Source organism: Bacillus rossius, chromosome 3 (assembly GCF_032445375.1).
Source record: "Bacillus rossius redtenbacheri isolate Brsri chromosome 3, Brsri_v3, whole genome shotgun sequence".
Lineage (NCBI taxonomy): Eukaryota > Metazoa > Arthropoda > Insecta > Phasmatodea > Bacillidae > Bacillus > Bacillus rossius.
In genome coordinates this window covers 3,966,452-3,978,553 of record NC_086332.1, presented here as the reverse complement: position 1 = coordinate 3,978,553, position 12,102 = coordinate 3,966,452, and the positions used below count along the sequence as shown (strand labels likewise).

General features: G+C 42.7%; 1 protein-coding gene across 1 annotated transcript in view; it reads left to right on the top strand.

The window, feature by feature from the left end:
- The window catches only part of LOC134530004 (proline-rich protein 36-like), a 258,535-nt gene that overhangs the window by 99,994 nt on the left and 146,439 nt on the right, over positions 1–12,102 (top strand). The window contains exons 3-4 of the mRNA XM_063364530.1: positions 7,605–7,730; positions 11,544–11,579. Coding sequence (XP_063220600.1) covers positions 7,605–7,730; positions 11,544–11,579 — 162 coding nt within the window. The remainder of the gene's footprint in view (positions 1–7,604; positions 7,731–11,543; positions 11,580–12,102) is intronic.

The following is a 12,102-nucleotide window of genomic DNA, read 5'->3' as shown; positions in this document are numbered from 1 at the left end:
GTTGAATCGAGTTTTTTTTATCGCTGTCGTAACAGGTCTATATTTCATATTAGTTACCATAAACAGAGGATAATAAAAAGTAATGGTTGAAACCTTTTTCTATTTTAGTCCTCTAAAACATCATACAAGTTCATTATCACGAAGTTAGTTTTTCGTGTGTAATTTTTTTATTCTCAATTGGTTTTTAAATGGTGTTTTACTGGTAAATGTAATAAAGTGTAGATTTATAGTTTTCTGTCGTCAGATAGTTCAGCGCGTCGCTCGAGTGTTCCTGTTGAGGTGACAGCTGCTACGGGCTCGGCACTCATTTGTTTTCTTCGCCTCTGCCGCTAGACGGGAACATTAAAGTTAATTAATTAATTAATAGTTTGTTCTGTTTTTCACCACGGAAACGCGGATGCACACGGCTGCTACCGGGGTCTACAGTCGCCAATATTTTACTAAATACTGCGACTAGAATGCCGTTTCGCTCGTCGCGGTTTTCGACGTGGGTGTCCGCCGAAGCTTGCCGAGACGAACGATACATATGTCACGGGTAGCGCTAGAAGAAGAAGTAAACCTAGGTTTACCCGGGTTAACTTGGCATAGTCCAAGTTTTTTTTTTGGTAATGTCCGAATAATAACTGAAATAAATTTGAATTCGGCGTTCACCCGCTTACACCTAGATCTACCCAACGCTGACTGGGCAATGTTAAAAAAAAACCAAATTATTGATAACTAGAGACCGGAAAAATTCGCGCTTTCGATGACCTCTAGGATAGACTCCACAACCCTCTACATACTCAGGCAAATGCGACTTGCTCATTGGCTATTGACTCGTGAAACTTGTCAACTGGGACGCTTGCGATTCGATACTTTTTTGGTTGAATGTTTCCCATTGGCTAAACGTCCTTCAGATAAACTGTAAGCCAATCACAGAAGCAATATAAATGTACAGTTGTTTGGATTCTAGCATATCGTGAAATGAATCCGCGAATTTTTCCGGTCTCTACTAATCACAGTAATTCATTGCGGAAGCAAATGCGTCCTGAGTGGCTCGTTCAAATAAGGGAACGACTTCTCTCGCAGACGGTAGCTAATCACAAGGATCAGACAGGTGGCGCGGGTATATATCTTATTGCAATCTAATAGGAGTTAAGATTTTTTCCCGCGTAAATAACCTGCCCCTACCAATGATTAGAGACCGAAAGAATTTGTGGATTCATTTCGTGATAAACTAAAATCCAAATAATTATATATTTGTGTTGCTTCACGTATTGAATCCCTTTTAATCAAGGGAACTTTGAGCCAATTGGAAACCATCAATCAAAGAACTATCGAACCACAGTTAGTTACCTTTTAGAAATGCATCACATGTCAGCAGCCAATGAACAAGCGACGTCTCCCACACGTGCAGAGGAACGTGGAGTCCATCCTGAAGGTCGTCGAACCCGCGGATATTTCCAGTCCCTACCAAGGATGGAATCAAGGAAGCACCATGTAGGTATTTTAACTCTACCTGCCCCGCGACCGAGGTCTCGTAACTGTTATTACTAGAGACTTGCAAAATTCGCGGATTCATTCGATGGTAGGCTAGAATTCAAACACATATACCTCTTACATAATTTTGCTATTGGCTTACTGTTCATCTGGACGAATCTCAAACAGTTATAAACCCTCAACCAAAGAAGAATCGAATCACAGACAAACCAGCTGAGACGACTTACAAGTCGGCAGCCAATGAACTTGCGTTATTTGCCAGAGTGTACAGGGGTATGTGCAGTCCATCCTGAAGGCCATCAAAACCGCGAATTTTGCAGGTCTCTAGTTATTGCTAGAGACTGGAAAAATTCACGCTTTCAATGACCTCTGGGATAGACTCCAAAACCCTCTACATACTCAGGCAAATGTCACTTGCTCATTGGTAGGGACCGGAAAAATTCACGCTTTCAATGACCTCTGGGATAGACTCCAAAACCCTCTACATACTCAGGCAAATGTCACTTGCTCATTGGTAGGGACCGGAAAAATTCGCGGATTCAATGATCTCTAGGATAGCCTCCATTATCCTCTGCATTTCGCAAGTAAACACGCGTGTTCATTGGGTACTAAATTGTGAGGAGTCTCCACTGGGTAGTTGTGATTCGATGCTTCTTTGGTCGATAGTCTCTCATTGGCCGAGAGAGCACCAGTTAAACTGCGAGCCAATAGCAGAACCAGCAGAAATGTACACAAGTTTGAATTTCAGCCTATCACGAAATGAATCCGCGAATTTTTCCGGTCTCTACTCATTGGCTATTGACTTGTGACACAACTGGGACGCTTGCGATTCGATACTTTTTTGGTTGAAGGTTTCCCATTGGCTAAAAGTCCTTCAGATAAACTGTAAGCCAATCACTGAAGCAATATAAATGTACAGTTGTTTGGATTCTAGCATACCCTGAAATGAATCCACGAATTTTTCCGGTCTCTAGTTATTGCGCCAAATATTATTTCTGTTTATTTTTTTGCGCGGACTCGTAATACTTTGTCATCGTCAAGCCTGTTTTGCACACGCCGCATCTCTTGTTCCCCCTCACCCCGCACCATGAGGTTCATCCCACAACCCCATTTTCTTTATTTGTCCACGGTGTTTCGCAGTCAATTTGCTGATCACCAGAGAGCGTTCTGGCGCGTTGTGACCGCGGGTTGCAAACTCAAACAACCGAGGGGGAGGGGTTGGTAGCTCTGTCTCCCCCCCCTCTCCACCCTTGTATCTCGCGGGGTTCGCACAGATACCAGGACGACAGTTTTATCAAGTCCTAGTCCTGTCCGCCCCGCGGCGTAGCATTTTCTTTTGGAAGAAACGTGGTCCTCCCTGGCTCTCCGTCCACTCTTGCAGTTGTGCCACCGGTCTAGACTGGTTGGCTGCTGTCGCGGCGGGAGGCTCGTCTTCCTTCGCACTGTTTGGCTCGTCACCTCGTACATTCTTATGAGATCAAACACGCCAAGTGATGACTAGAGACCTGCAAAATTCGCGGTTTCGATGGCCTTCAGGATAGACTGCACATACCCCTGTACACTCGGGCAACTAACGCAAGTTCATTGGCTGCCGACTTGTAAGTCGTCTCAGCTGGTTTGCCTGTGATTCGATCCTTCTTTGGTTGAGGGTTTATAAATGGTTGAGATTCGTCCGGATGAACAGTAAGCCAATAGCATAATTATCTAAGAGGTATATGTGTTTGAATTCTAGCCTATCACCGAATGAATCCGCGAATTTTGCAAGTCTCTACTAATGACGCCCTGTTACGAACACGTGTCACGGGAGTTTTAACACCAGCCGTATAGCGAGACAGCCGCAGTGACAAATAATCCTCGTCGAGCAAGCTTGTTTCCACGCGGCGGTAAACCGCGATATTTATCTTTTTTTTTTATCCGAGGGTTTCGCTTTGTTTTTTCACCGGTAATTAAAATTGCAATTTTTTTTCCGTGTCGGATCAGGTAAAGCTCGCCCATTATTTTTTATTTTATTTTTTTTACTCTTTTCTGCTGGTTTTCGCTTCGGGCCGTGGAAAGGAGGGAGAAGGAAGGGGCTGTAATTTATTTGACTGCCGCATTCAACTGTCCCGGGGTATCCTGGTAATCTCCCCGCTGGCGGTAACCGCAGTTTGTCCACTCCCCCCTCCCCCCTCGACCCAGGTGTCATCCCCTTTTGCGCCGCGAACCGATAGTTGTCGCGTAATCCTCCGGGAGCTCCTAATGCGCCGTAATGCCGCTCTCCCGCGCCGTGTGATTGGCTGCGACTCCGCCCCTCCCCTGGCGCGGTGGCCCCCGTGGATCCACGGGCCTTTCAATCATGCTCTCGGAATAATTGACAAGCGGTGTCCGCGCGGGGCGTGTTGCGCCGCGATAGCGCTACACCGTCGTGACGTATCCCGCAAAGCCTTCCCGAGGGGGCGTGGCCTCGGGCGCTTTTACCGTCGCCGATGCTATCCGGCGCTTTCCGAAATCCCCCCACCTTACATTTCTTTCTCCCCTCCCCCTGCGCCGGTAATGGATTGCCTTCTCTTGTCGCCGAGGTTGGGGCACTGACGATGCTATCCGGCGGTGAAACAATGGCGGCGACCGCGGCGCGTGCTTCGCCCACTTTTCACGTCCCAAATAAAACATGTTTGGCCCTTTCATCGTGTCCAGGAATATGCAGAGTCCTTAGAGACCGGAAAAATTCGCGGATTCATTTCACGATATGCTAGAATCCAAACAACTGTGTATTTATATTGCTTCTGTGATTGGCTTACAGTTTATCTGAAGGACTTTTAGCCAATGAGAAACCTTCAACCAAAAAAGTATCGAATCGCAAGCGTCCCAGTTGACATGTGTCACGAGTCAATAGCCAATGAGCAAGTGGCATTTGCCTGAGTATGTAGAGGGTAGTGGAGTCTATCCTAGAGGTCATCGAAAGCGCGAATTTTTCCAGTCTCTACTCATAAAGTTGCAAGCAGGGGTTGGAGATGAACTTTAGCATCAACTGTGTTTGGTTAGTGTTTTTAATCACATTCTTTAAAGCTGCGGCTAAACCAAACTAACGTCAAAAATTAATGTTATGTCTAAGATTCGAACACTGAACACTTTACACAGAAAGCTGACTTTTTGTTCCTAGCAGATACACTGTATTCAGTTGTAACTTCTAAATATTATTTATTATACTAGTGGAAACTCTAGCCGAAATCACTCCGCTGGAAACAGTGATTGAAGTAGAAACTATCGCGTCAGCGGCGTGCATTCAGCCAATACCCGCTTCTCCATCTTGGGAAGGCTGTGTCGTGACGTCACATGCTTCCTTGGCGTGTACTTTCACTTGTTTGTGCTAGCCGCGAGGAATGATTATTTTCACAAGGACTGTTTCCAAGTCAGCAGTGTGTAAATTACGGTAGTCTAGGAATTCCAAACAAACACCTGGTAACATATTTAGAGCCGTACCAAAACACACCACGGAAAAAGAGCCGTGATTGAAGCTGACACAGCTGACACGCAGTTTTACTAACAGATTTATTTTTGTTTTAAAACTGTTGGTTTTATTCAACTGGGCGTGTAAGGTCACTCGTGGCATATGATTTGTATCGATTTATTTTTGGAAAAACTTGTGTGGTTTCGAGTCTCTCATAAAACCAAGTGTTTTTTCAGCAGTTGATTCGTATTTCCCAAACTGCAGACAAACACACACATGACTTAACTGCAAGGCGTATACTCATTTACTGCAGTTTACAGATTACAAACAGCTAGAAGAATGGTGATGTGGGAGTAAATGGAATTGGTAACCACCTCGTTATTTTGTAATTGATTTTTTTTACCAGTGAATTGAATAGGCCATACCTTTGAATATATATATACTGTATAGAAGTCGCCAGCCCAGGTTAAAATTTCTAATACGGTTTTGAGGTAGTTGGTTAATTCACCGCCGCAATCGCCACCATCTCTAGGGAATCGACTTGTGGTGGTCCCAAGCGGACAAGTGTCGAACTCTTCAAACACCCCTTCCCCCACTCGTTGAACGAACTTGAGCTGCAGTGAATGAAGGGGGGGGGGGGGGGGTGCGGGGAATGACAGCGGGCGACAGTGCTGCGCCCTAACGGGTAAATAACAACTAAGACGATACAGGGCGTTACGGCAGCGCACTGCAGCGGTGAAGTTCCCAAGCTGCTCATCATACGCTTCTGAAAAACGTAGGAGTAAATCCTTTCCACTCGCGACTTCTATACAGTATATATATTCAAAGGCCATACTATATATATATTCGTAACAGTTAGGTATCTTGCATTTTCTCTTAACTGCATTGCACGGGACTGAAGGCCAACCTGCTGGTAAACTATGAAGCTATGTGATGGCTCGATGCGTGTGCCTTGCAGTCCAGGGAACGAGCCCCACCGGTCAGTTGGCAATGCCACGTGTGAGTTTAAGTGGCGCGTGAATGTCAGTTTGGTCATAGATTGAGACACCTGTATTTCGCGAATACATTTCGTGTCAAGGTATGTCACGAAACACTGTAGTTTTTTCTTAGAGTAATAGCGAATCGTGTGCGTGCAGCAGTACGGTATCAACATTCTCATTGGCCCCATCAAGTGCGGGAAAACACCTCTCGCCGACCACAGCCAATAACTACAGGAAAAAAACTACGGTGTTTTGCGATGTACCTAGACACTAAATGTATTCGCGAAATACAGGTGTCCCTAGTCATAGAGCAGGCCGGTCAAGATAAGGTGATAATTTTTTTTGACAGTTGTTGCAAGGAACGTCCAGACTTTGACAGTTGAACATTTTGACCCGATAAATGAAAAAAAAAAAACAACAGAAATATCATGCAGAATAATAATAGCCAATAATTAGGGACTGGAAAAAATCTCGGTATCGATTACCTTCAGGTTGGAATACACAGACCTCCGCATACTCTGTCAATTAACGCCAGTTCATTGGCTGCTGACTTGTGAGTCGTCTCACCTGGTTTTACTGTGATTTCGATACTTCCTTGGTTGAGTGTTTCTCATTGGCATAGAGTCCTCCAGATAAACATCCAGCCAATAGCTAAGCAGCTTGAAGGTACATGTGTTTGAATTTTAGCCTATTGCGAAATTAATCTGCGAATTTTACCGGTCTCTACCAATAATTCATCAATATAGTTTTGTTAAATTTATAAAAATTAATATACGGCTGTCAAATTACGAGTTTCTCATAGCCTGAATATAAGATGCAGGCTCTAGGCCATAGAAGGCTTATTATTAGGGGCAGGCATTTTCCGCGAAACGATCTTACTACCCATGAGTAGAGACCGGAAAAATTCGTGGATTCATTTCACGATATGCTAGAATCCAAACAACTGTACATTTATATTGCTTCTGTGATTGGCTTACAGTTTATCTGAAGGACTTTTAGCCAATGGGAAACCAACCAAAAGAGTATCGAATCGCAAGCGTCCCAGTTGACAAGGTGTGACGAGTAAATAGCCAATGAGCAAGTGGCATTTGCCTGAGTATGTAGAGGGTTATGGAGTCTATCCTAGAGGTCATCGAAAGCGCGAATTTTTCCAGTCTCTACCCATGAGACTTCAAAAAGGTATACCCACAACATCAGTTCCTTCCTTGTGATAAGCGGCCGTCTGAGAGATAGCCGTTGCCTTATTTTTACCCAGTCTGTCGGGACGCGTTTTCATGCGCACTGAACTACTGTGATTGGTGTGCTGACAGAGTAGATACGTAACTGAAAGAAACACAGACGATACTACAGTGTTTTGAATTTCAACTAGTCTCGAAACATTTTCGCGAAAAATGCACGCCCCTACTTATTATGATTTTGTCTCAGCCGATGTGACCCTAACATACACATGTTTTTGTTGAAATTCTGACAAGGTTAAGTAGTAATAAATGAACGCACTCGCTGAGGAACTCGGACATGGAGTGACGCGGGAGACGACGCACGTGTCTTGACTGTCTGAACAGGGACTGGATGAACAGGGACGGCTGAACCGGGATGGCTGAGCAGGGACTGACTGAACAGGGACTGGCTGAACAGGGACTGGCTGGACAGGGACTGACTGAACAGGAACTGGGTGAACAGGGACTGGCTGAACAGGGACGGCTGCGGCGCTGTTGCAGGGCCTGGCGACGCTGCAGCACGACGCCGGCACCAGCGACGACAGCGGGCGGGCGTCGGAGCGCCTGAACGGGCCGGTCACCTCGTCCAGGGAGAGCCGCGACAGCTCGCACGACCGCCTCAGCGACGTGAGTACCCCCTGTCCCTTCACTGCACTCTCTCAGCCTGGTCTACCTGTCCCGTACTCCGCATCCTCGCCCGTGGGCTGGGTCAACTATCTACTAGTATTGCCCTGGATTAACAGACTCCTGAACCACCCCAAAAAGGGTGCAGATTCGGAAGGGGAGGTGGAGGGTGAAACAGCCCGTCGCCCTAAGTCACGGCGCATAATTCAACCTTGCGTACGTTGTGGTCTTAAGGGCGTGTGCCTCCCATTTCAAGTCATGATTTTATATTTATATTAATCACTGATCAACTTGTAGACTCTTTGAATTGTTTGCCTTTCACGAAATGAAAAATTTATACAGCGTATATGTTTTGCATAATTAGCTGCCAACGTTACATTTTTAACGTTTTTGGGTTGTACAAATAAGGAGAATTTAATTTATTGCAGAACTGAAACTTTTTAGTTTTAACTGCAATGCCACTGGCTGCTTCATGATATGGTTTGCATTTCTATCACAAAAACTCATTTCATGTTTCTTGGCTGTCAAAATCGTAACAAATTTGTGAATTTTGAAATGCCAGGTAAAATTAATTAATATTTTATGAAAGAAATTCTAATTATTTCTTGAAATAGCCTTTTTTATTTTGAAATATTTAACTAACAGATGTGGTCAATCCTTTTCAAGTACTTTGAAAAGGAACCAGTTCGGATAACATAATGCTCATTAGCTGTGGTATAAGTTGTAACAATTGCTTTGCAAGACTTTGCGATAACAGCCCTAGCTAATTTTTTTTACTACAAATATTGAGTGTAACCTTTTTGTCCTTTGGTTATTTCCACAACATGTTCTTGTTGGATATGTGGATGCACACTGGGCCTTCTAATACTCATTTAAAACTGCTTTACAAATTATACATCAAAGGTTTGGGACACAGGCCACATTTAATTCCATTCAAACATTTTTATTTCATTTGCATGTTACTGACTTAACAATCAGTAATGGATATTTTACTTATCAGGAAAAAAAATGCATGGCAATTTATTTTAAATAAAAGGAAAATATCAGTGATTTATAAATGCATTAAAAATTATGTTGACAAAATTTCGTGATTAGGTGTGATGAATTGTGCTATAAATAACTTGGTGCATTTAAAATATCTTTGATCTAACTAAAAAAAACTTTCTTTGGAGGCATCCTTTACAAACTTATTAATATTGCAATTAATACTATGAACATTAATTTCATAGTGTCCTATAAAGATGAAGTCATGATTTCCTTATGTTGACATTACAAAATAATGATATGAAACGCATTCTTCTCTGGGTCTTGCCACGTCTCGCCAGCCGACCAAAACACTGTTCGTGGTGGGGAAAATTTGAGGGCCGCTTCCATTCTCAAGCTTTGTATGGAGGCTGCAAACTGGAAGAGTGTAATCCAAAACGGGCAGAAGTGCCAAGAACCCTTTAAGCCCGCAGAACGGGTGGGACAGGTACCGTCTATAGCGGTGTGGTTTGACCCACAATAATATTGATTGTATGATGTCAGGTCGTTGCAATGGTGGAGAGGAACTGAAGGAAATTAAAATACACTATTCACTGCATATTAGATCTGATGGCGAAAATAGGAATACTATTTGTTAGGTTAATACACGCGACTACATCCGGGATGGAAGATTGCTTCACACAATCTTATTTTAATCGGTGCACTGACGACTTGAAGAGGTGGCCTATCCCAAGCAGGAACCCGGGAGGGTGGGGGTGTTGGTGTGTTGGGGGGGGGGGGATTCTGACCAGCGGAGGGATACAACTGGGTCCCAGGAGGGGACACAGTGCGTGTGACAGGAGTTGTACGAGATAATGGTCGCGTAGGGGGATATATATATATATATATATATATATATATATATATATATATATGGATAGAGAAAAAAATAATAGATAGAGATATTGAGAGGTATAGAGAGAAATGAATGGATAGACACACACACACACACACACACACACACACACATATATATATATAATGAGGTCTGGTGAGAATACAAATTGAAGAATCTTAAAGTAATAACATTTGATCAACAAATAATAATAATAATAAATTCCTTCAGAATTAAAACTAACGAAAATGTCATTTCATTCAATTAAAAAAAACCATTGGTACCATAAAAATAAATATGATTGGCACATTAGTAGTAATGGCGATACATGGCTGGAAAATTTGACCAAATAAAAAAAATGGTTTGAGGGTTAGGCCGGCCCATACGTTTTGTTCAAGTCCGCCGAATTTTCTTTCCTTGTTGACTTCAATCGGTGAGATATCACTGTCCGTGGTTGGCTGCCGGCTGGCCCAATGAGAGCGACGCTAGCGGTGTGGACCGTCCGTGGGGAGAAGTTTTTTTTTTTTGGAACAGAAATGTTTAACAATCATCGATTATAAACAATTTCTAATAATAGTAACATGATCTGATTCAACTTTCAGCTTTAATACCTGTTCATTGAGTATTGTTAAATTAATTTACAAAGTAGAAGCCTGGATTTTATTATATTTGTTTTAAGAATAATATTTTGAACTTTATAATGCACAATCACATTTAAAATATTAAAATATTTACTGTCAATAGTACGAGAAACAGTTTTAAGTCTTACTACTTTTTTTTTTAGCTGTTTTAAAAAAATGCTTGTTTTGTATTGTTCAAATTTTGGCTTGAGTGCAAGGAGAGATATTTCTCAAACGAGACGCCATAATGAATAAATAACGCGCTGTTACTGTGCGCCGCCTGCAAGTCGCGTGTTATGCTGCCCGCAGTACAGGCCCGTGCTGCTGGCGGTATTCTCCCGTTGTCTGCCTGTGCTTCGACAGTTGACCATCACTACTGCCATCTAGCCTGTTCTTCGGCAACACCCGCTAACTGTCCACCTGGCGGCATGGCGCTACGGAACTCTCATAGGGTGGCGCGGGTTCGAATCCCTGTCGTCCAAGTGTCCCCGAGATTACAGATCACTGCAGGCGAATGCTGAGATGGCCATGTGCTTGTGTCCGACTGTAGCTTTATGGGGACGCACCACAACGCCGAAATGCCAAATTGACCACAACGCTGCCAGCTAGAAAACTGCTGTGTACCACAACGCCGAATTACCACAACGCCGAAATACACTTAAGCCGAAAAATGTCATTGCAGGACTGCCACAAAGGTTAGGATAGGTTAGACTAGGTTAGGTTAGACTAGGTTAGGTTATACTAGGTTTGGTTAGACTAGGTTAGGCTAGGTAGGGTTAGGCTAGGATAGGCTAGGTTAAGTTAGGTTAGGTTATTTTACGCTAGGTTAGGTTAGGTAAGGTAAGGTTAGGTTTGATTGTGGTATTTCGGCGTTAAGGTACATTTAAGAAACACACACAAATTCATTCAGTTGTTATTTCGGCGTTGTGGTACACAGCAGTTTTCTAGCTGTCGGCGTTGTGGTCAATTTTGACATTCGGCGTTATGGTATTTCGGTGTTTATCTATGTGATTTGTTCCAATGTTAAACTGTGCATTAAACATACGTGATTATTTGCTTTTACACTTTCGAAGGCATACAATTTGAGCTACAAGCTAACACTTAGGATGTTTCTATTCAGCACCGTATTTTATAGATTGGAAAATTAAGAACTTTAATTGTTGATCTCAAGTAGGCACATATGACTCCTTGTAATGTGCCATACTGTTAAATGCTTTTTTTCCCCAGTGTGAAATTTAGGTACTTGCTTTTGTTTGTTTGATTGTGCATATATTTTTTTTACAGTTACCAACATTCGTTGCTGTGCATTAATACCGAAATTTGTTTTCTTGTTTCCAGGCCAGCAGTCACTGCAGTTCAGGGAAAGGCTATATCGTAAGTATTTTTTTTATTCGTTTTGTTAGCAGGAATTAATTTCTATGCAATAAGTGTTGTTATTTTCCGCTGGTATTACGTCCTAACTAATTCTGTGTGTCCTTACATGTGTACTTAATCATAGTATAAAATTGTGGAGGAATTATATATATATCGCATTATAGGGCAATACGTATAATCTGGACCCTTTTTCGTGGTATGTATTAATTAGGAAGATGGTAAAATTAATTATGTACAAAATATTATGATTTGAATAATCCACTATTCAATCGATTAATGGGAGATCGTATATAACCCACTTTAAATCTGAGGACTCATTTTATACTTCTGTGATGCACGGTTTTGGACAAAGAACCTAGGAATTTTATTTATTGGTTCTGCAACATGCACTCGAGAATTCAGTTCATTCCCGCCCCATCTTCGATTCAATTTACTGCTACTTAAAAGAAACCAAGCTGAGAGGAGAATATGCGACTCAAGTTTAAGTGTTAGTTTTATCTTTATCTTCTATAGGTATGCGTGT